Source organism: Bos taurus, chromosome 11, assembly GCF_002263795.3.
Source record: "Bos taurus isolate L1 Dominette 01449 registration number 42190680 breed Hereford chromosome 11, ARS-UCD2.0, whole genome shotgun sequence".
Classification (NCBI taxonomy): domain Eukaryota; kingdom Metazoa; phylum Chordata; class Mammalia; order Artiodactyla; family Bovidae; genus Bos; species Bos taurus.
Window position 1 is genome coordinate 62,317,796 of NC_037338.1, and position 24,106 is coordinate 62,341,901.

The window sequence follows — 24,106 nt, forward strand, 5'->3', positions numbered from 1 at the left end:
CCTCTGTCCATGGGAGTTTTTGGGCAAGTATATTGAAGTGGGTTGCCATTTCCTTCTTCAGGGGATCTTCCCAATCCAGGGATTGAACCTATGCCCCCTGCTTGACACGTGGATTCTTTACCACCGAGCCACCACAGTTACCATATGATCAAGCAATCCCATTCCTAGGCACATATCCTTAGAAAACTGTAATTTGAAAAGGTAACTTGGCATCCCAGCGTTCATAGCAGCACTATGCATAATAGCCAAGACGTGTAAACAAGCTAAGTGTCTGTTGGCAGAGAAATGAATAGAGATATGGTATACACACATACACGCACACACACAGTGGAATATTACTCAGCCATAGAAAAGAATGAAGTAATACCATTTGCAGTAACATAAATAGACCTAGAGATTATACTCAGTGAAGTAAGACATAGAGAGGCAAATATCATATGATATCACATATATGTGGGATCTAAAAAAATACAAATGAACTTATTTACAAAACAGAAATACACAGACATAGAAAACAAACTTAGGGTTACCAAGGGGGAAAGAATGGGAGGGATGGATAAATTAGGAGTTTGAGATTAGCAGATACTCACTAGTATATGTACAATAGATAAATAAAGTCCTACTATATATCACAGAGAACTGTATTCAGTATCTTGTAATAACCTCTAATGGAATTAGAAAATACATATGACATATATATAATATATATATATATATAAATTTATATATGCTTGGAACACTTTGCTGTACACTTGAAACTGACAGAACATTGTAAATCGTATTTCAATTAAAAATAAATTCAAGTAAACAAAAGATCAATAACCTCAGATATGCAGATGACACCACCCTTATGGCAGAAAGTGAAGAGGAACTAAAAAGCCTCTTGATGAAAGTGAAAGAGGAGAGTGAAAAAGTTGGCTTAAAGTTCAACATTCAGAAAACGAAGATCATGGCATCTGGTCCCATCAATTCATGGGAAATAGATGGGGAAACAGTGGAAATAGTGTCAGACTTTATTTTTGGGGGCTCCAAAATCACTGCAGATGGTGACTGCAGCCTTGAAATTAAAAGACACTTTACTCCTTGGAAGGAAAGTTATGAGCAACCTAGATAGCATATTGAAAAGCAGAGACATTACTTTGCCAACAAAGGTCTGTCTAGTCAAGGCTATGGTTTTTCCAGTGGTCATGTATGGATGTGCGAGTTGGACTGTGAAGAAAGCTGAGTGCTGAAGAATTGATGCTTTTGAACTGTGGTGTTGGAGAAGACTCTTGAGAGTCCCTTGGACTGCAATGAGATCCAATCAGTCCATTCTAAAGGAGATCAGTCCTGGGTGTTCATTGGAAGGACTGATGCGAAAGCTGAAACTCCAATACTTTGGCCACCTCATGCGAAGAATTGACTCATTGGAAAAGACTCTGATGCTGGGAGGGATTGGGGGCAGGAGGAGAAGGGGATGACAGAGGATGAGATGGCTGGGTGGCATCACCGACTCAATGGACGTGAGTTTGAGTTAACTCCAGGAGATGGTGATGGACAGGGAGGCCTGGCATGCTGCGATTCATGGGATCGCAAAGAGTCAGACACGACTGAGTGACTGAACTGAACTAAAACAAAAGATGCTTATTCTTGTTTTTGTTTTTTACATTGTGATAAACTTTTAAAGGTTAATCAGCATTTTAGTTGTTAATAACTTTTTTTAGTGTCGGGTTGATTGGGGTATAATTTACATATAGTAAAATTTATTCTTTTTAGTGTAATTTTTCTGAGTTTACAAATGCATACAGTCGTGTAACTACCATCATAATCAAGATATAGATCTTTTCCATTATCCCCAGCAACTTCCTTGCTCAGCTTTAAAATATGCTTCCTCTTAAACCCTTGTAGCGCTTGATTTCCACTTTGCATCTTCCCTTAAACACATATACTAAGCAAATATGTCTTCCTAAAGTCTTGCCTTTTTCTTCATTTAACTTTATTTAAGAAGAGGGTCCTCCTAGCCTCCACCCTCAGTTTTATATCAGGCCTTTGTCCTCCTCCTACACCTGCTCTTTAATCTTCCATAAAACTTTCTTTTAATAGTCTCTGGCCTTTCCTCCCTGCCCTACCTTCACTTCTCCAGGGCTGCTCCAACAATGTGAATTATATAATTAAACTAACAATGCTCACTGCTTTAAACACTTTAATCACACTGCTATTTAGTACCCTAGAGTTTAAAGCTGTGTGTGTGTGTCAGTGGCTCAGTCGTGTCTGACTCTTAGTGACTCCACAGACTGTAGCCTGCCAGGCTCCTCTGTCCATGGAATTCTTCAGTCAAGAATACTGGAGTGGATTGCCGTTCCCTTCTCCGGAGGATCTTCCCGACCCAGGGATGGAACCCTGGTCTCCTGCAGCGCAGGCAGATTCTTTACCATTTGAACTACAGGGAAGTCCTAGAGCGTAAATAGGATTTGATGTTAGAGGCTTCGGTTTTATTTTTTAGGAAATTTAGGATTGTCTCAGTTATTTGGAAGCATCTTTTGTCCACAATTATACTAACACGAGAGTTGACTTATATGGGAAAGGTGATTTTAGTAAAGAGCTAGTCCTCATCACATACACAGATTCTTCTGTTAGAATTCCTTTCCATCTCTCTGATCATCGCCTTTGTCCTTTCTAATCCATACTGAAGTGGAATGTTCTTTCAAACCTACCAGCTTAGCTGATAAGGACATGGGCCAGATGTTTCACAAGGTTGACTAATTTTATGATTTCAGCTTGCTTCTATAAAAGGATGATAAACATATATCTGTTTGTAATGCTTGAATTTTTTTACTGTCCGTCATGTATTACTTCTGCCTTTAGCAGTTGAAAAAATACCTTAAAGTCTTTGAACTTCCTAGAGTGTCTATTAAAAAGTCTAGATTATAGTAAGGTTTAGGGAGTGGTTGGCACCTTTTCTTCACAGTTAACTTCCTCCTTTGTAGGATCATTGCCATCTGTAACCACTCTGTTTAATGTTTTGGTCATTTAGATTTTCTGTCAGTTCTTTTACTGTCATCTCGTCTCTAGTTTATGAGGTTTAAAGTATACAGTTGTAATAAGAGTATTGCGATTTTAAATCTCTTTGGCATTTTGGAAGTTACTTCAGTTTTTAATGGGAGGGCAGTAAGTATGGGACTTTGAGAGGCAAAAGTATCAAGTTAAAAAACAAAATGCTATATAGGTAGGTAAACACATGAGAATTATAAGTTAACAATTTATAGTATGTGTTTAAATAAACTTTTAATTTTAGAGTAGTTTGATTTCTAGAAAAATTGCAAAGATTCACTGTGTTTTTAACTGGAAACATTACCTAGTTATCCAAGCTAAGTTTTGTTACCATATCCCATTTTTAAACTTCCTGCTGAGTCAGGAGAAAGCACAAAATAATTGCTGAAAATGCTGATGGAATATTTCTTCCGTGCTCAGGAAAAAAAAGATAGCTGAGAAAAAACATGGAAATGCCTGAGGGGTACCTATGACTGGACTAAATATGGGAAAAGATGGAGATAAGCCTTTAGCAAAGATTTCTTCTTATAGATAGGCTTGTGGAAGAAAAGTGTCTTCACTGAATACTGTCCTAAAGCCCTTGGGAAATTGGAAAGTTTTCTATTATTTCAAAAGAGTATGAAACAAACACCATTCTAGAAGTTTTCATTTTTTAATGAAGCAGAGCTTTAAGCATTTTTCATTAAAAACCTTATAAAAACCTATGTCTGCACAGCTGTATATTCTATAGTTAATGCTTAGTGTCATGTTAGGGTACATGTTATGTCAGATGTAGTGAATCTTTTGTGTTCATGATCTCATTTAATATTCACAACAGACCTGGAAGATAGATGCTATTACTATGCTCATTTTAAAAAGAAGAAACTGACATTCAGAGTTAGTGACTTGTCTGAACGAAAGAAATCCCTGATATGAACCAGGTGACAGACTCCAAAGACCTGGTTCTTTGGTATCCCTTAGTAACAATAATGGAGCTCTTCAAGGAGTACAGTCCTATCTTCATCTCTAGTGCACATGTGGAATGTGGTGTACTTTGTGTGCTTATCAACAACAGTAATAACAGCAATAACAGCAGACATTTGTTTTACAGTAATGTGCCAAGCATTGTCCTCATGTGCATTTTCTTATAAGATCTTCAAATGATTGTAGGAGCTCACTGTTATCTCTGTTTCACAATAGAAAATCCCAAGACTGAGTGGTTTACTTAGCTATTAAATAAGGGGCGGAAACAGAAGTAAGGGGCAGAAACAGAATTTAGGCCCAGATCTGCCTGAGCTCAAGCTCTTAACCACCCTGGTATGTTATAGAGCAGTCACCAGTTGTCATCCATGTTTTGAAAGGAACTTGAAAGCCTTTAAGCGTGGCTTTTCTATCATTACTCCATCTTTCCTTGAGCAGAACTGTTAAGTAGGCTCTATCTCTTCCCTTAGAGCTTCAAATTCCTCACTTTGAAATTCTAACAGCAACACGTTTAACAAGTATTTATTAAATGGCTACATGGCTACTGAGTGGTAAGTGTTTTTCTAGGTATCAGGATACAAGTGAACAAGATAGACAAGGGCCCAACACTCACTGGAGCTTCATTCTGGTGGGAGAGAAAAAACTTAGAAATGTGTAAGTAAATAAGATTATTCTAAAGGCTCATTTCCCATTGTTGCTGTCCTGACCCATGCTAAGGTCAATGGTCACGTCTATCTCCTTGGCTGAAGTATTTTGTTTAACCTGTAATCACTGTGGGAGGCTATGAAGGGTCTCTTTTACTTAATTAATTTTATTCTATGAATTTATCAGATATCCACTATTTTAATTATTGGGAATGCAAAAATAAAGACAGTCACTTCTCTTAAATAGCTTACAACTTCGTGCAGTGCTTCCCAACCTTTACCATGTAATGACAGACACAGGAAACGAACGTGGTTAATGTGAGAGTCTGCTTAGCTAGGAGGAGGGCTCTGGCTGCCTCAGGCTCTATGCAGCTGCCCGGAGGCTTAAAGATATCAACAACACAGGCATGCATTTTTTGAATTTTTGCTTTAGTGGGGAATTCTCAGTTTACACAAAGATGTGGTTATAGTACAAAAGCTATGAGAGTAGTTTCAGAGACAGTTGACTAACTAGATTCTGTCCTAGAGAGATTAGCTGGTGTTCACCACTTTCTGTGAATGCTTAGGTATATTCTTTATAAGTTCTGTCTTACTAAGTGGAATGATTTGTTCACCAAAACTTAATTGTGTTCCCAAACTTGTTAATACTAGTTATATTTTTGTGATGATATAATTAATTTTATGTACACCAATGAAATGGGCTTTAAAAATTTATTTCCATGAAAATTGAGTTGAATGCCTTGAGAAAATTGGATAAAGATGAGTAGCCTAAAAAAAAAAAGGTAATTAGGTGTATATGATAAGTATGAAAGATTGAGAAAATCAGTCTAAAATGATTCTTCTGCATGCAGATTATTTCACAGTTGACTAAATTCTTAGTCCACTTTGAAGAAATGAAACTGGAAATCACAGATAGTCTATTATTGGTGTGGTTACACAAGTTGACAGCTCTGGTCAGCAGATCTATATCATACCAAAGGAAAAGATCTCTGTGAATGATTGTATTATTATTTGTAAAAAGCTAAAGTAATTTAAGTATCTAAAACTTTTTCATCATTCCATGTTTGAACTTGTTTTTTAAATTAACTGTCTACCTGTCCTAGAGTGTTTTGATAGATGTATTTCTGGTACAAATGTAGCAGGAAAAGAGTACTCAAGGAGTTGGAAATCGAAAAAGCAAGAGAGTTCCAGAAAAACATCTATTTCTGCTTTATTGACTATGCCAAAGCCTTTGACTGTGTGGATCACAATAAACTGTGGAAAATTCTGAAAGAGATGGGAATACCAGACCACCTGACCTGCCTCTTGAGAAACCTATATGCAGGTCAGGAAGCAGCAGTTAGAACTGGACATGGAACAACAGACTGGTTCCAAATAGGAAAAGGAGTACATCAAGGCTGTATATTGTCACCCTGCTTATTTAACTTCTATGCAGAGTACATCATGAGAAATGCTGGGCTGGAAGAAGCACAAGCTGGAATCAAGATTGCCAGGAGAAATATCAATAACCTCAGATATGCAGATGACACCACCCCATGGCAGAAAGTGAAGAGGAGCTAAAGAGCCTCTTGATGAATGTGAAAGAAGAGAGTGAAAAAGTTGGCTTAAAGCTCAACATTCAGAAAACTAAGATCATGACATCTGGTCCCATCAATTCATGGGAAGTAGATGGGGAAATAGTGGAAGCAGTGGCAGACCTTATTTTTTAGGCTCCAAAATCACTGCAGATGGTGACTGCAGCCATGAAATTAAAAGACACTTACTCCTTGGAAGGAAAGTTATGACCAACCTAGACAGCATATTCAAAAGCAGAGACATTACTTTGCCGACAAAGGTCCGTCTAGTCAAGGCTATGGTTTTTCCTGTGGTCATGTATGGATGTGAGAGTTGGACTGTGAAGAAAGCTGAGTGCCGGAGAATTGATGCTTTTGAAGTGTGGTGTTGGAGAAGACTCTTGAGAGTCCCTTGGACTGCAAGGAGATCCAACCAGTCCATTCTAAAGGAGATCAGTCCTGGGTGTTCATTGGAAGGACTGATGCTGAAGCTGAAACTCCAATACTTTGGCCACCTCATGCAAAGAGTTGACTCATTGGAAAAGACTCTGATGCTGGGGAAGATTGGGGCAGGAGGAGAAGAGGGCGACAGAGGATGAAATGGCTGGATGGCATCACTCACTTGATGGACATGAATTTGAGTGAACTCCGGGAGTTGGTGATGGACAGGGAGGCCTGGCGTGCTGTGATTCATGGGGTTGCCAAGAGTCGGACACGACTGAGGAACTGAACTGAACTGGAGCAAGTCAGAGATGAAGAGGTAACATTAGAACTGAGACTATGTACAAGGTAAGTAGGGACCATGTCTGCAATTCATTGTCAGTTCAGAGGGGATCCATTAGGCTGAGCTAAGAAGATGCTGTAAAATACAGGAGGTGAGAGGTTCTTAGCCTTTTTCAGCAGGCTAGTTGGAATGTATTTTTAGGAGGTGATGAGTGGCTCACTCACTATGAATTGTATCAGAAATTCTGATTTCTTATAGTTCTTGGTCACCACTAAAGAAGTGACTGCTTCTTATTTTTCCTGTTTTGTTTTTGTTTTTTCAACACCCTTTATAAGGGCTAGTGACTTCCTTGCAGTTTAGTTTCTATACATGAATGATATGTATTGAGCAATTTTTTGTACTTTAAAAATCTCTGCATGCATGCTCAGTTGCTCAGTCATGTCCTACTCTTTGCAACTCCATGGACTGTAGCCAACCAGGTTCATCAGTCCATGGGATTCTCCAGGAAAGAATACTGGAGTGGGTTGCCATTTCCTCTTCCGGGGGATCTTTCTGAACCAGGGATAGAATCCACGTCTACTGTGACTCCTAGATTGGCAGGCAGGGTCTTCTACCAGTAAGTCACTTGGGTAGCCTCTGAAAGTCTGTAATCTCATGCTATTGAGCTGTAATGTTCTTAGTCATATACTTAGTCAATGGGTGAAACTCCAATACTTTGGCCACCTCATGCGAAGAGTTGACTCACTAGAAAAGACCCTGAGGCTGGGAGAGATTGGGGGCAGGAGGAGAAGGGGACGACAGAGGATGAGATGGCTGGATGGCATCACCGACTTGATGGACATGAGTTTGAGTGAACTCCAGGAGTTGGTGATGGACAGGGAGGCCTGGCATGCTGTGATTCATGGGGTCGCAAAGAGTCGGACATGACTGAGCAACTGAACTAAACTGAACTGATGTGAGAAATTACCTCATGCTCAGTGTCAATCATTAATATATTCCACCATTACAAAACCACCTCAAGATGCATACTGAGTTCATTCTGCCTTCAGTGTACTTTTTTATTTTTTCCAGTTTTACTGTAAGGGCAGTGAGGTCAAGAATACAGACAAGAGTTTTAAATCCCAGCTTCAATACGTAGCCACGTAACGTTCAGCAGGTTATTTAACTGCTCTAAGTCTCAGTCTCCTCACTCATAAAAAGTAGACATAATAAAAGCAAGATTTTAATGACTTTTATTGAGACTGCATGTAAAGCATTTGCATTTATTCAATAAATGTTTGCTGGAAAAGATTGAAGGCAGGAGGAGAAGGGAACAACAGAGGATGAGATGGTTGGATGGCATCACCAACTCGATGGACATGAGTTTGAGCAAGCTCTGGGAGTTGGTGATGGACAGGGAAGCCTGGCATGCTGCAGTAGAGTCACAAAGAGTCAGACACGACTGAGCAACTGACCTGAATTGAATAAATGTTTACATTCAACAAGTATTTACTAAATACCTCTTAGATGTCAGGTGCTATCCTGGACACAGTGAAAACAATAGAATTGTATTAAGGTTACAGATGGTATTTCTTTTTAAAATTCTATAACTTTCATATTTAAATATTCTTTGTCTTTGGTTTTTGAATATATTTTTATCAGTATATTTATCAGTATTTTAAATTTGATATATATTTTATTTATGATCATGTATACTTTAATTCTTTCTATATTTCTTAGTTTTTGCAAAATATTCCAAGTAAGTAAACCATAATTTCCATCCCTGTAATTCTCTTGTGTCAAATGGATTGGTAGTTTACAATTTTTGTTATAATAAAGTTCATCTGTCTCTAATGATTTTTCCTGATTGCAGAGATAAAATTTAGGAAATTCCTAAACTTTCTGGATTACAGGAGGTCTGTGCTCCTGTGGCTAAAAAACTAATGCTCTCCATTATGAAAATGATTAACTGTACTGTTTTATGAGTTACATTGAAGATCCACATAGTGAAAGCCCTGGGGTGTATGTAGAATTGTCTTTGACTGGCAACTCCATCCATATTTATGGATTTTTTTATCTACTAAACTCAAGATAGATGAGAAGAATTGGCCTTGTTTCAGAGGACTATGGTAGCTATTAAAAGAATTGGGCTCTCATTCTTATACTGTGTGGATGTTTAGGTATTTCAAGGATTTGTGTGTTCATTGTGGGGTGTAAGGTTTAGTGAGCAGGGGAGGCTTTGTTAAGTGCTCTTGGCATTGTATTATCAAAGCTTAGGTGAAATAGGAAGGATAGCTGATGACCAGTATAGGATTCTTTGGTCACTTGTCATTGGACATGGCAGAACTTTGGAAATCAAATGTTTTTTCTTAATTTTTTAATGGTCAGAAATAAGATAATGACTCTTAACTCACCACTTGAAGGAAATGTATTAGTAGAAACAGTTGTCAGAAGTGTGAGAGCTGGGAGTTTGTACAAGTGTGTCAGTGCACGTGTTCCTTCCGGAGAGTCTCCTATAGTTGGACATGTAGGTTACTCTTAGTTTTTTCTGTTATAAGAACCCTGTAGTGAATATACTTATATATAAATTGTTGCATCTCAGAATTATTTCTAATAATAAATATTCAGAAATGGTTTTGTGTTCAGAGGCTATAAACTTATTTTAAGTTTCTGGTTAGGCATTTCAAATTGCTTTCCAGTTTGTACTCCAGTTCACATTGATTTTGAGCTGTTATTTTGAATGCCAACTGTGTATTAGTAGAGAACCGTACTAATAAAGCCCTGCCTTCATCTAGTTTCTAGAAACCTCTAGTCGAGGTGTAGACAGTAAAAGATATGAAATGTAATTTCAAGTAGTGATAAGTGACATGAAAAAAGAAAGGTAAGGGTACAGGAAGTGAGGGAGTAGAGGTGATATTTTAGCTAGAATAGGCAGCGAGAAGAAAGGCCTCTCTGAACCAGCATTTAGTAGAGACCTACAGTCTATTTTATTGTCAGTCTTGCGACATTTATTAAAGCATTAAGTAGTAGTATTTTTAAAACTGTTTGCCAGTTGAGATGAAAAATGTTTTAAATTTTTTATTTGATATTTAGGTTGATTTTTTCCTTTGGCTTATTTGTATTAGTTGTTGGTTATTGGATTTGAGTTGCTATGATCCTTACCTTTATATAACAAAAAGGCACAGTATTCAACTTTGGCTCCCCCCGAAAGGGCAATAGAGACTTAAGATGAAAATAAGTGATTTTTATGAATCTGGCTCCTGGTTCTTTCTGAGATTTTTGCTAACATCAACTTTAGTAACTGAGATAGCAGATTGTAGTGAAGGATAATGTATGTATGTGAATTGTGGGATTGGTGCTGATGAGTATTACTGTTTAGAAAACAGGGTTGTTGCCAAGACTTCTGATTTATTCTTTGAAAGGACCTGTTTACTTGCTCTGTTACAGGTTTTTGCTTTTGGATATGTGTAGACTCAGTGTATGAATAGGACAGCTGGTTTTCTTCTATTACTGCAAAAATTACCCTCATGTTTTCCTCTCTGTAGGTCTACTTTAGAATAATTAAAATTAATTTAAAAAACTCAGAAGATGTAGGAATTAATATCTGGCAAAATTAAAATACATACTTGATTTGATAGTTTGTCCTGTGTTTTTATAGTTTATAAGTGGAAGAAGACAAAAGAACTTTCTTAGGAAATGTACTTTTCCAGGCCTAGCTTATAATTTTAGTATGTGATCATTCTGTTTGTTTCTTTATCATAGAGGGATCTTTTTTAATTATGACACTAAACTATGGCTTGTAAAAATTATTTTTTATGCAGAACATAGTTTTAGATTTAGGTTTTCTTTATGAAAATTGTATGTGATATATCCTAATTCGGTACTTTTTAAAAATTAAAATAATGGTTGTTTGTAATCAGCTTTCTAATTAATGATGACACCACCGTTGTTTGACACTTAGTATTTAGTAGAATAAGAAATAAGTTCCAGAGAATAGATTTCATTTAGTAACAGCTCTCTTTGCTCCATTCATTTATTCACTTATCTACTCAACAAATGAGTGCTGCTAATGACCATGACACATAATTAAAGGTGACGGATATGGTAAAGGGAAGATCATATGGCTGGTACTGCCTTCCTGGAGTTTACAGTCATGTAACAGATACGGAGCACCAGACAGACAAATGGGGAGACAGTGTAATAGTTACTGATAGCAGCTGGTAGTACCTGAAGCAGGAAATGAGGGCTTTGTCAGATTCACTCCTGGTCGTATGAGGGTAACAAAAAGTGATTTTGTCCTGTGGTTCTCTGACGCCTTGACAGAGTGTGTATGTATAGCTGCACATGTACGTGCACACAGAAGACTGACTTCTTAAAAAATTCTTCTAATTGTGGTAAAACACTCATAACAAAGTCTACCATCTTGACCATTTTTAAGTGTGCACTTCAGGAGGGTTAAATATATTCCCCTTTTTGTGCAGCCTCCAGAACTTTTTCAGCTTGCAAAACCAAAACTCTGTACCCATTAAACACCACTTCCCCTTCCCCCTTCCCCCGAGCCTGTGGCAACCACCATTCTGCTTTCTGTCTCTATGAATTTGACCCTCATGTGAGTGGATAAACATCTTTTTAATCTTAGGTTTTCTTTCTGTTGTTTTGAAAGTTGCCAGAGTTCCGCTACCAACTACAAATCCTTGGTTTTGCTTTCCTGGATGAATATGAGGAGATGAAAAAACCCCGGGGGATTGTTCTGTGGCCCTGCTATTGCTAGTGGCGCCACAGGCCAACATTGCCTGTGGCAGCTTCAGGTCTCTGGCCATCCTGAGAAGTCCTTAGCACGGAGCCTTAGGAGGAGCAAGGTTTGAACAGGCAGCTGCTGCTGCTAAGTCGCTTCAGTTGTGTCCGACTCTGTGCGACCCCATAGACGGCAGCCCAGCAGGCTCCCCCGTCCCTGGAATTCTTCAGGCAAGAACACTGGAGCGGGTTGCCATTTCCTTCTCCAATGCGTGAAAGTGAAAAGTAAAAGTGAAGTCGCTCAGTCGTATCGGACTCTTAGCGACCCCATGGACTGCAGCCCACCAGGCTCCTCCTCCCATGGGATTTTCCAGGCAAGAGTACTGGAGTGGGCTGCCATTGTCTTCTCCTTGAACAGGCAGAGATGTTATCAAAACTTGGGTTTTTATCACCACGGAAGACTGTCTTAAACCAGGGTTTGGCAGACATTTTCTGTAAAGGACCAGATGGTAAATATTTTAGGTTCTGCATCCCTGTCACAACTGTTCACCTCAGCCACCGTACCATGAAGTCGGCCATGGATGCTGTGTAAACTTACAGGAGCAGCTGCCTTCCAGTAACTCTCTGAGAAAACAGGCCGTAGGTCCAGCTGTCCCACAGGCTATAGTTTGTTGGCCCTTGTCTTGAAACTATCCTCAGGCTACACATAACTGGAGAGTGATGAGGTAGAACCCGTACCTAGGAGATTGCTAAGCTGGTTGGTGACTTGGAGCAGAAAGAGAGATTCAATACCATATTTATGAAATTTGTGCCATTGATTATAAGGTGTACCTTTTATGTACTGATGAGAAAGGGAAAAGTGCAAACAATTGATAAGATTGCACTGGCTGTATGATTCATCCTGGTTTTAGAAATGTTAAAACGTGAGGTGGGCGGGGAGAATATGTCCGAGTCGGTGATGTAGTGCTAGCACAGCCAGCACTTGGATTCTTCTGTAGGCCGTACACTTTGCTTCGCACTTCACATGCATAGTCTTGCCCCTCTGCCATCCTCAGCACATCTCCTTACGGTCCCCGGTGGCTGCCTGAATGAACTCTAGTCACTGTGTCTTCCACACAGCAGGAAGGAGGAAGAAGGGCATGTTGTCCCCTGCCCTTTCACAGAGACTTCCTGGGAATCTTTCAGCTCACTTCCAGTTAATCTCAGTGACCAGGACTTTGGCACAAATAGCTCCAAGCAAAGCTGGATATGTGGTCTTTTATTTGGGGTGGTGGTGTGCCCAGCTGAAAATCAGGATTCTAAAATGGGAGGGGGAAAATGACATTGGGGTAGGCAGCTAATAATCTCTGCTGTGCTGTGTCATTGCTTTGTTTTGTGAATGATGTGATCAGGAGAGAAACATCTTCAAATTCTCTTTTCCAAAAGATCACCACCTGCAAGGTGGAGGTTAAGGTGACCTCCATCTTAAGGTGACCTCCACCTCCACCTCCCTAAGGTGGAGGGAGTTAAGGTGACTGGAAGCCACTGCATTGATGAGGGGTAGGTGGGATGGCAGCCATGGCGACAGAGTTTCCTGAGGCTGACGGGCCTCAGTCATTGGTCAGGTGTGAGCAGGCTCTTGGCTTGGCAGTTGAGTATGTCCTGGTGCCACAGAGACAGGGACGGATTTCCAGAAAGAGGAAGTCTATTTAGAAGGAATTTGAAAAGGAACAGGCAGAAAGAGAGGGAAAATAGAATGTGGCCTTTCAGAAGTCAAGAAGAGAGCATTTCAAGGTTTAGGGAGTGGTCAGTTGTCTCAGATGCAGCTGAGAGCTCAAGTTTAAGAGAAACATTGTTATTATTGACCAGATTTAGCAAGGAGGAGGATGTTAATGACCTTGATAAGAGCAGTTCACTGAACTATGGAGAAAACAAGATTGTAGCAGCTGATTGAGTGAAAAAGAGGTGAGGTGAGGAAATAGAGGTAAGTGCAGCAGCTTTTGAAGCTTTGCCTTTAAGAAGATGGAGAAAAAAGGACAGAAAGGGGTGAGTGTATGCTTTGCTATTTTCTTTGTTTTTTAGATGTAAAGTATTTGAGTATGTTCATGTCTATGGAAAGGAATAGATAGGGAAAGGTTGACTCTGAGGCTGGGGGATTGATGAAGTGGGACTCTTAGGTGAGCACTAGCAGAGAGGTTACTTTGGGGCAGGGGACAGCCATTCTGTGACCAGAAGGAAGGGGAAGCACCAGAGGTGGTGATGCGGGAAGGTCCTGAGGATCTGTTCTGGAGGCAGAAGGTCCAGGGCACTGTAGTAGGGGATGGTTTTCTTCGCCCTGTGATAGGAGCTGAGCTTATCTTGGTGGCTGACAAGGTGTTGGCAAGTTTGCTGGTGGATCATGTGATAATGTATGTGATTTGCCAGCTTTTCCTGAACAAGAAAACAAACCTCTGGTCTAGGTAATTGGTTGGAGCGCTCACATGACCCAGATTTTGGTTGTTACCTTTAGAAATGTGAAATGAAGAGACAGAGTGAGAAAGCACCCAGCACAGGCCTCGGCACACAGAGGCTGCGTGGTGAGGGTTTGCCGAACACGTGGATGTTCTTGGAACACTGTCTGCACATATGGAATGTCATTTCAAACTTGTTTTACTGTTTATACAGCTCATTTTCTTTTCGGAAAATTTGCTTTTGTTGGAAAAAAACAACTTTCTCAATAATCATACCCTTCTGACCCATAACAGGGCAGGTACTGTTAGCTTGTTTTGGGTATTTGGCACTGTCTCCAGGAATAGCAGGAATATGCTACCAAGAACTGGGTTATACTATTGCTAATGGGAACAGTGTGTCTCCATGACTGTGTAATGAATTCAGCTTTTCTTCTAACTGGAAACTAAGTTGTGAACAGACTTGGCAAGGTACAGGTCATAGTAGACAGTTTTTTAAAAATCTTTTAAAAAATATTTCAGTTTCTGCAAAAAACTAGATTATATCCTAGAGGGAAGAATGCTGTTTAAATTATGATTTTTCATAATTTCACAGCTACTTTCTTTGTTCATTCCGCAGAGGAGGTTGAGTATTTGACACATTGTTTTCTCCCAGTGAGAGGAGAACGTGAGTGGTTGTGTCTCCCCTGCACATTTTGCAGGGAGCCTCCTGAGGTTTGCCCCGCGTTACCAGTAGAGGTTGCCCTGCTGTATATTTACAGTGCCACAGAGGGCTTCGTAGAACACTGAATTCTATTCATGTCTTGGAGAAAGAGAAACACGATGATCAGGCTTGAAAGCAGAGATAGCACTGCACGTGCTAAGTCATTTCAGTCCTGTCTGACTGTGACCCTTTGCACTGTAGCCCACCAGGCTCCTCTGCTCATGGGATTCTCCAGGCAAGAATACTGCAGTGGGTTGCCATGCCCTCCTCCAGAGGATCTTCCCCACCCAAGGATTGAACCCGTGTCTCTTACTTCTGCATTGGCAGGCGGGTTATTTACTGCTAACACCATCTGGGGACTACTGGTGACTGACTAAAGTGACTCAGTCAGAGTAACATCTAGGCTGTATCCAGCAGTGCATGGTACTCCCTGTCGTCTCCCAACCCTGTTCATCTTTGCCTGAGTGGATGTCTTTGTGCATTCTCCTGGGGGAGCTCAGGGACGGAAAGTGGAGAACAGATGTAATAATGTCCCTGTGACTAGGTGTGTCCAGCATAACTTCAGCTGTTGCCAAGAAATCTTCCAACACAGGTCCTCTTGGCTCTGGAAATAAACCAAGCTCTGTGGGATTGCTTGGTGAGGTCCCTGGTGGCGGGTGTGGACAGCATCACCAACAGAGGGAACTTGTATTGGTATATGGGGTGATACATGTGATGAAAGCTGAGCTTGCCACCTCATTTAAACTGCAGTAAGCTGTAGACCAAAACTGTCTTGGCTTCCTTCCATGCATGCCTGCTGCCTTTCTGTGTGTTTAGTCTGTCTGTGTGTGGAGTCGGGTGGATTTAAGCTGAAATGTAAGTGAAAGTGGAGGTCTCTAATAGCAGTGCTGCCTCGATGACTGGACATCTTCCCGCTGCCTGTACGTCGTTACTTCACATCTTGTGACTTCTTCCCTTCCTCTCCATAGTCCTTTTCTTGTTAACAGTCGCATCTTCAGCAGGGCCTGTGTTTAATTAGCTGCTATATTATAGCAAGACAAGTAGGTATTACTGAAAGCACCACCTAAATAACCATGGTTCCTTGACATTTGTAGGGGTTGGATGACTCCCTGCCCACTTAACTTGGGGTACAAGGTTCTAAATAAGGCACTTCACAGAGAATTCTGGGCTCCCACCTAAATGATAAACAAGTTTCTACTTGGGAGTTGCCTGCACCTGGGCCCAAAAGTCTGCATTAGCTCAGTTTGGGAATCTAATACTGTTCTTGGGTCAGCTTATTTTATTTCACCCCAAATATTTGAACGCTAATTTAGAAGTACATTTTAAATTTAAACTGAAGTTCTCAAGATACCAATCTTGGGAAGATTTGAATCAAGACCAAAAGTGTATTTAATATACCTTTTGACTGAAGGCAGATGGCCTAGTGTTAAAGTCAATGTGAGGCTGGGACCTTTGATCACCATTATATAGAGAATAAAGGAGGATATATGATCACCATTATATATAGAATAAATTTGGGGGATACAAGAAAAAATTTGTTTAGCCTCCATAGACTCAGTCATAAGGAACTGTCTTCTTAAAGCATTCTAGTAAAATGCATGTTTTGAAGTTTGATTAATGTGAAGAAAACATTTTTTTCTCTAAATACTTTATATTCTTTATCATATGTGGATCAAAGATGTTCTGTCATGAATATATGTGATATTGGGGTTTTTTCCTCTCCTGGTGAAACTTTAAGGCTCCAAGGTTGACATTTGGTTTTTAATTCATCTACACAGATATGAGTGTCATTGAAGTTAAAAAAGGTTATATTGAACAAAAAAAAGGATTTTGGCAGAGTTTTATTAAAACAAACTGAAACATCATTCTGATTGTTTGGTTGATATTTTTTAACAGGCCATCTAGAACTGCACATGCTGCTAGCCATGTATGTTGATTTACATTACTATTAAATAAAATTTCAATTCCTCAGCTACATTTAGCACTGTCTGGAGGGTGACAAAAATGGTGAAAAATGCTATCCTGTTGCTCTTTTGACTGCATACCTAAATATGAAGAAATTTCTTTTTACATTGTTTACATTTTTATAAAGTTTCTGCCTTGAAATGACAGGCTGCCCATTCCTAAGAGATAATGGAAAATTCATAACTCAGGTGTTGAGTAGTGTCTGAAACCCTAAGCCCTGCCATTCTGTACTGTTATCAACTGTATTTGAAAGAGCAACGTTTTCTCAGACTTATACTCTTAGAACCGTGGTTACACTTGTAGTATTATTTTTCATTCTTTTAATCTTTTAATTCAAAGCTGAGTGTATTCTGTTTCTTAAATTCAAATGAAGAGAATCCATTTTCTGATTCACTAAACTAAGACTTCAGAACATGTATTCTACTCAATTTCAATACCTGCAAATGGAGTAAAAAAGTTACATAAGCCTCGATTTGCCATAGACTCTGTCAGCCTGTATTCCAATTCTTTGTATCAGTCTCCCCTTCTCTCAGATCTGCTGCATACACACACATCAGCTTTATTAAATGAAAGCATTTGTCTGGAAAAATCTGCATTAATTTGGAATCTCCTGAAACATAAATAAGTCACTTTAAAAAAAGAATGCTAATTAAACCTTGAGGACATTGTGCTAAGTGAAACAAGTCAGTCACAAAAGACAAGTCCATCGTGATTCCATGTCTGAGCCATCTGGAGTAGCCGGACTCATGGAGATAGAAAGTAGAAGGTTTATTTCTCATTGTTTCTAATTGTTTCTCATTGTTTTCTAATGAGTGTAGGTCCAGTTTTGCAGGATGAAAGAGTTCTGGTTTTATTTCTTCAGTCCCCTTAAGTATTATCTATCCTCCACCATGGTGTAACTAAAGAGTACATTTGATGACCTATTTCATAAAAGAAAAGTAACAACAAATGTTCTGTAAATGGACAGAAAATATACTGTGATCTTTTTAAAAGCTCCATTCTTGTTGTAAGATGTTTAGACTTGTTTGTGCCTCTCCTTCTAACAGAAGAATTTGAGCTTCCACTGTCATTGTTCCTTTCCTGTGAGGAAGAAATGGAAGATTAAGCCTCTGTGCTCATTTCAAACTTGTTTTACTGTTTATACAGCTCATTTTCTTTCAGGCAAAGTTGCTTTTGTTGAGGGAAAAAAAAAAAACCTTTCAGTTTGCAAAAAATCACACCCTTGTGACCCGTAACAGGGCAGGCATTGTTAGCTTGCTCTGAGTGTTTGGCACTGTCTCCAGGAATTGCACGGAGTATGTTACCCAGAACTGTGTGATCATATACGTACTTCTCCAGAACCTAAGCAGACTCATAGTGCACCAGAAACATGTACAGATGTGAGTGAGTTTGTGCATCCTGTTTGCTATGTTGATGCACATTGAGAATTCAGTAGGTAGTCCAATTTTGAAGGTAGTCCAAGAGAAGGATGTTCTCACCAGCCAGCCAAAATATTTGTAGACTGTAACTTTTTCCCCTCTTGTGCTCCATTGTACTGTAAATGAACCACTGAACTACTTCTGTGTGCAAGGGAAGTTGCTGATAAGAATTTTGAACCAGAAGGGCCCTGGACATTAAAGAAAATGTAGCTGAAACTCTACAGAAAAAGCAAACCTCTTCAAGGAAGCATGGAAATAACCTTGGTGTTGATTTGGTTTAACCTCTTAACAACTTTAAAAAATTTTTCAGATTCAGCCCTATGAGAAGATAAAGGCCAGGGGCTTACCTGATAATGTATCTTCTGTGCTGAACAAGCTGGTGGTGGTGAAACTCAATGGTGGTTTGGGAACCAGCATGGGCTGCAAAGGCCCAAAGAGTCTGATTGGCGTGAGGAACGAGAATACCTTTCTGGATCTGACCGTTCAGCAAATCGAAGTAAGTAGGAACGTTGAGCCTTTCTTATGAACTACCAAAATGATTTTCAGTTTTCAGGTTACTGTAAATGTTACCTTAGAAAATAACAGATGCGGATTTGAGCTAGTCAAGGAACATGCTATCTTTAGTCTTTTATTAACGTGTAAAAAAAGGTTTGGTGTTCCTAAAAGCAAATCCTTAAGGTGATGTGAAAGCTTTTGATCTTTAAATGGCATTTGTGGTGCTGGAATCTCTGAGTCTCTTCAGATTCTCATTTGATCTCCCTGCCTCTCTCCCCTCCTTCTCTAGGGGCAGCCTTCATCAGAGCTGGGATGATCTGACTTTATTAGCCCCCTTTTGGAGGCTGGGGAGAATTTCATGTATCTGGCTGTGGATGCTAATAAGAACTGTCACTGACTTCTCTTTTACATAGATCATAAAGTCCTTAATCATAGACCATAAGCTCTTAAAGGGCAGTGGCCCCTGTCTTTTTCATCTCTATATCCCTAGTTTATCATATGGTGCCAGCAACCATTATAATAGCAGCAGCAGCAGCTAAGGAGAAGGCAGTGGCAACCCACTCCAGTGTTCTTGCCTGGAGAATCCCAGGGACGCAGGAGCCTGGTGGGCTGCTGTCTATGGGGCCGCAGAATCAGACACGACTGAAGCGACTTAGCAGCAGCAGCAGCAGCTAACATTTATCCAGCACTTACTAAGTATCATTCTGAGCTCTTTACATGAATTGACTCATTTGTTCCTCTCAACAACTCTGTAAGATAAACACTGTTATCATCACCATTTTACAGATGAGGAAACCAAGACACAGAGAGGTTGATTTATGCCCAGGCCTCCCTAGCTAGTTAGTAAGTGCAGAATCAAACAGGGAACACAGGGCAGTCTGACTTCTAAGACTGTATTTTCTTCTCACTTTGTGTTGCCTCTTAGCTCTTCCTAGAGATAGAAAAGATATCAGTTAGGGTATTATTCACAGTCCTTAACATGAGGTACTTTCATCCCCACAGTACTTTGGACACAGAGTACTTAGTCTGTATTTGCCCATCCAATGAGGCCGTAGGGCACTGTGGCTTGGCACATGGCCCCAGCCTTGGACTGTGGGGGTTGGGAGGGGTGTGCTGGCTCTGGCACTGACCTGCCACTTCTCTGGGCCTAAGTTTAGCCATCCATAAAATGCAGGCAGAGTTTCTGTCTCATAGGATTGTGATTTAATGAGCAAGTACATGGTAAAGATGCTAGTTATAGTTTATTTCAAATCTATATATTTTGCTATTATAGATGATGTGAACATTTTGTGATCAACCATTGAGAGTTAATTTTACACTTTGAAACAAAAGAATAGTAAGTCTGAGTGACCTGATTGTCGTTTTCCTCCCTAGCACTTGAACAAAACCTACGATACTGATGTTCCTCTTGTTCTAATGAACTCTTTTAACACGGATGAAGATACCAAAAAAATACTACAGAAGTATAATCACTGTCGTGTGAAAATCTACACGTTTAATCAAAGCAGGTACAAGGAGTAAAAAAATTAACCCTGGGGGATGTTACTTCTGGGAAAGAAGGACTTCTTTGTTTTAACACAGCAGCCTCAAGATGTGCATGTGCTAAACTGTGTACAGGTGTTTAATGCTTTGAAGGCTAAACGTTAATGGTATGTGGCACTTATAATCACTTTATGGGTGTGTAACTTGAACTTCTTGAAAGAGAATCTGCCTGAGATTTTGGTTCTCAAAAGTGGTAAGAAGCAGACATCCCTGAGTACCAACCTACTGTTGATTTTCTGGGAAAGGAAGAGAACCACCCCTGAATATATCTGTTGGTAAGAATGGACAGCATTTCCCAAATGGAGAACATTTCCTTTTTTTTTTTCAAGGAAAAGAGTGACCCCACCACCAAATAAGTTTGAGAAAATTTACTTAATATGTCTTTCCTTTTGAGGAGTCATAAAACATATGAATATCTTAAAAATATGGGGTGTCTTCCCATCTGAATAACCATGAAATAGTTTTTTTTTTTTTGCAGCAGATATCACTATATAGGAAGCTGGTTTTTTGGTCAACACAAATAATGAGAGATTTTCTTAAATAGATTCACTTGTGATTAAATTACTATGATGGATTGAAAAGGAGGGAAATTTTATTTAACTTTACATGCATTGTTTTACTCAAAGATCTGGAATACTCTACAGAGTTTATACTGAAAAAGAAATTTTGTTTTCTTAAGGTACCCAAGGATTAATAAAGAATCGTTACTGCCTGTAGCAAAGAATGTATCATACTCAGGGGAAAATACAGAAGCGTGGTATCCTCCGGGTCATGGAGATATTTATGCCAGTTTCTACAACTCTGGTTTGCTCGACACCTTTATAGGAGAAGGCAAAGAGTATATTTTTGTGTCCAACATAGATAATCTGGGTGCCACAGTGGATCTTTATATTCTTAATCATCTCATGAACCCACCCAATGGAAAACCTTGTGAATTTGTCATGGAAGTCACAAATAAAACCCGTGCGGATGTAAAGGTAAATACTGAGAGAAAGCAGTTTGGGGATTTACATCTTCACATTTCATAGTTGTAATTCTTTATTGAAAAGTTTCTAAGCTTAGAAACTTGATAACATCACTGTAAGCTAGAGTGGGATAGTGTTCTAGAGTACCCTAAGTTCTATCTAATGTAACAGTGTGTGATATACATCCAGATTTAATAGTAGTAAAATCACTTTTCTTTTTCAAACAATCTACATGGGCAATTTTAACTAAAAAACAATTCCACACATATTTATAGGATTATCTGAAACATATGTGCAAACACTGTGTTTGTTCCAACCATTAATATTCTTCTAGCTGGATGCTTAAGTGTTTTTAATTGTTCTTTTAATTAAAATTTACTTCTATTTCTACAGTATGTATTTCTCTCTGTGTATATTTTATCACTGTAATACTTTTGTTACAAACCAAAAAGAGCAGTTTTATACAAAGCAAAAGTTAGTTTTTTTCATTTTGCATGTTTAGTGATGATATTTGGCCTTGATCGAATAGTACACAAGGTTTTCCACTTAGCCTCAGGGAGTAAGAAAAGTGGGCAGTGTGTGATACCATGGCTGGTCCTTGGGCTGGGTTCTATTTCTCTTGCAAATGTCCCCCTCACACATGAGTGAACATTCCCCTTTTCCTGCACCTCACAGCCTCTAGGCTGAGGCCACTCTGAAGTCTCTTCTCTTCCACTTGTGCCTCTGTCTTGACTTTACTCCCCTTATCCCAGAGGTAGTCAGAGCTCGGTCTGAGGTGGCAGGATTGGTCATTTGGTGATGGGCGGTGGTTGGAGAATAAGAGGAATGTCTGTTTCTGGAGCAAATGTTTGGAAAGTGAGGAGAACGCTGAGGTACCCCCAGGACTTTTATTACGGACAAGAGGGAGTATAAGACAACTGACACCCTGAATTATTTTCTTTGGTTCTACTTTCATACATGTGTTACGTTGTATCCCAGATCGAATCACTGCCATTGCCTTTTGTTTCTGGGGGGTTTTGTCATCAGTGACTTTTCTGTATCATTCATAGACTGTAAACAGTGTGGCATGGTTATAATTGGGAGCAATGTGGAAGCACTCACTCTTCTCTGCCTCTCTAGGGTGGGACACTCACTCAGTATGAAGGCAAACTGAGACTGGTGGAAATTGCTCAAGTGCCAAAAGCGCATGTTGATGAGTTCAAATCTGTATCAAAATTCAAAATATTTAACACAAACAACCTATGGATCTCTCTTGCTGCAGTTAAAAGACTGCAGGAGCAGAATGCTATTGACATGGAAATCATTGTAAATCCAAAGGTAAGCCAAAGGGCCCCCTGGTTCCAGTCACAGCACACCACACACAGACTCACTGTCCACTGCCTCTGGCCCATCTAGTCCATGGGCCACTCCTTTTGGCCTAGTTAGTTTCTTCCGTTCCTGGCCCTCTCTTTCAGAGTCGACACCCATCCCTTAGTTTGCCAAGCAGTCCACGGTGTCCTTACTCAACCCTGAGCTGTGGTAGCGGCCAGAGCACTGGGCCCAAAGTAGAGGATCTGCCTCAGTCTTGATGCTCTGGTACTTAGAGGCCTCTTGGCCACAGGCATCTGCATGGGTTTTCTGAACCTTCAGCTCTTTATTGTAAAATGGAAATGTTACTGAACAAGAGAGTTATGATGCTGAAAAAGATCACACATGTATAAGCATCTATCAGTGCTTCAGAGATATCCGCTCTCAAAATTGGATCTTCAGTGGATCTCTGAAACCACTCCCCAAATAGCCCATATGGAACCAAGTTACTAAAACCTGTTTCTTTCTCCTGTTCCCTTTCTTACAGACTTTGGATGGAGGCCTGAATGTTATTCAGTTAGAAACTGCAGTAGGGGCTGCCATTAAAAGTTTTGAGAACTCTCTAGGTATTAATGTTCCTAGAAGCCGTTTTCTGCCTGTCAAAACCACATCAGATCTCTTGCTTGTGATGTCAAACCTCTACAGCCTTAATGCAGGATCTTTGACAATGAGTGAAAAGCGGGAATTTCCTACAGTGCCCTTGGTTAAATTAGGCAGTTCTTTCACAAAGGTATGTAATTATAAATATGATATACATGTGAATTTGTATTTCTTAATGTGTAATTAGATAGGATACACATGTGAATTGGGAGTCTAATTACAGTCTTTGCTGCTAATCTATTATATTCCTTCAACTCTGATGTCTTTTAAAGAAAATCAACCATAGAAGATGAAGATGTAACTCACTTTTTAACTGCTTGCTATATAGAGCAGTAAAGAATGTTTCCATTTTAAGATATTAAATCTTATGTCTTGTCTAAGACCATTAACTGCTTTCATCAGTGAGAGGATGTTAATTCTGGTTTAACAAAATTTATTGAGCCGCTGCCATGTGCAAGGCAGTGTTGTAGGTATTTAGCAGTAAATAAAACAGACTAAAATCTTAGCCTTCCTGGATATTCTAGTGGGGTAAGAAGCAAGTAAGTCAGAGGTATAATATTCCAAGAGGTGGTAAATGCTAAATAAAGGAGTAGGGAACGTGTGGGTGTGGTGGTGGTGACGTTTTACACTGGGTGGCCTGAGAGGTTTATCTGCAGGTATCTGGGGCAAAAAGCATTCTAGGCAAGAGGAATAGCAAGTATAGCAAAACCTGACCCTGATGTGGTAAGTGGAATCCAAAAAAATCTGATCACATAAAATGCTGTGAGGCTAATGAAGTGACAGGGTTAGACTTTGTGTAGCCTATGCCATCCAAGTCTATTCGAGTCCTGCTTGTGGCTTAGTGTCACCTGGTTCGGATATGTGCCCTGTGCTTACACATTCCTGGGCTGTGGTTCTGGGTCCTGTGGCCGCGTTGGAATTTCCAGGACAGCATCATGCATTTTAGAAGTCTCCCTGTCTTTGGTGCCTCCCTCATCTGCCTGCTCGGGCTGGGAAAATCATGGTGCTACATGGACCTGCC

General features: G+C 39.8%; 1 protein-coding gene across 4 annotated transcripts in view; it reads left to right on the top strand.

Annotated features, from left to right (window-relative positions):
- Window positions 1-24,106, top strand: part of UGP2 (UDP-glucose pyrophosphorylase 2) — a 56,525-nt gene that overhangs the window by 28,651 nt on the left and 3,768 nt on the right. For 3 of the 4 annotated variants that reach the window (XM_005212738.5, NM_174212.2, XM_024998265.2), the window contains 5 exon segments: window positions 18,447-18,632; window positions 20,006-20,139; window positions 20,853-21,150; window positions 22,258-22,455; window positions 22,973-23,215. In XM_005212738.5, coding sequence (XP_005212795.1) covers window positions 18,447-18,632; window positions 20,006-20,139; window positions 20,853-21,150; window positions 22,258-22,455; window positions 22,973-23,215 — 1,059 coding nt within the window. 4 annotated transcript variants of the gene reach the window in all.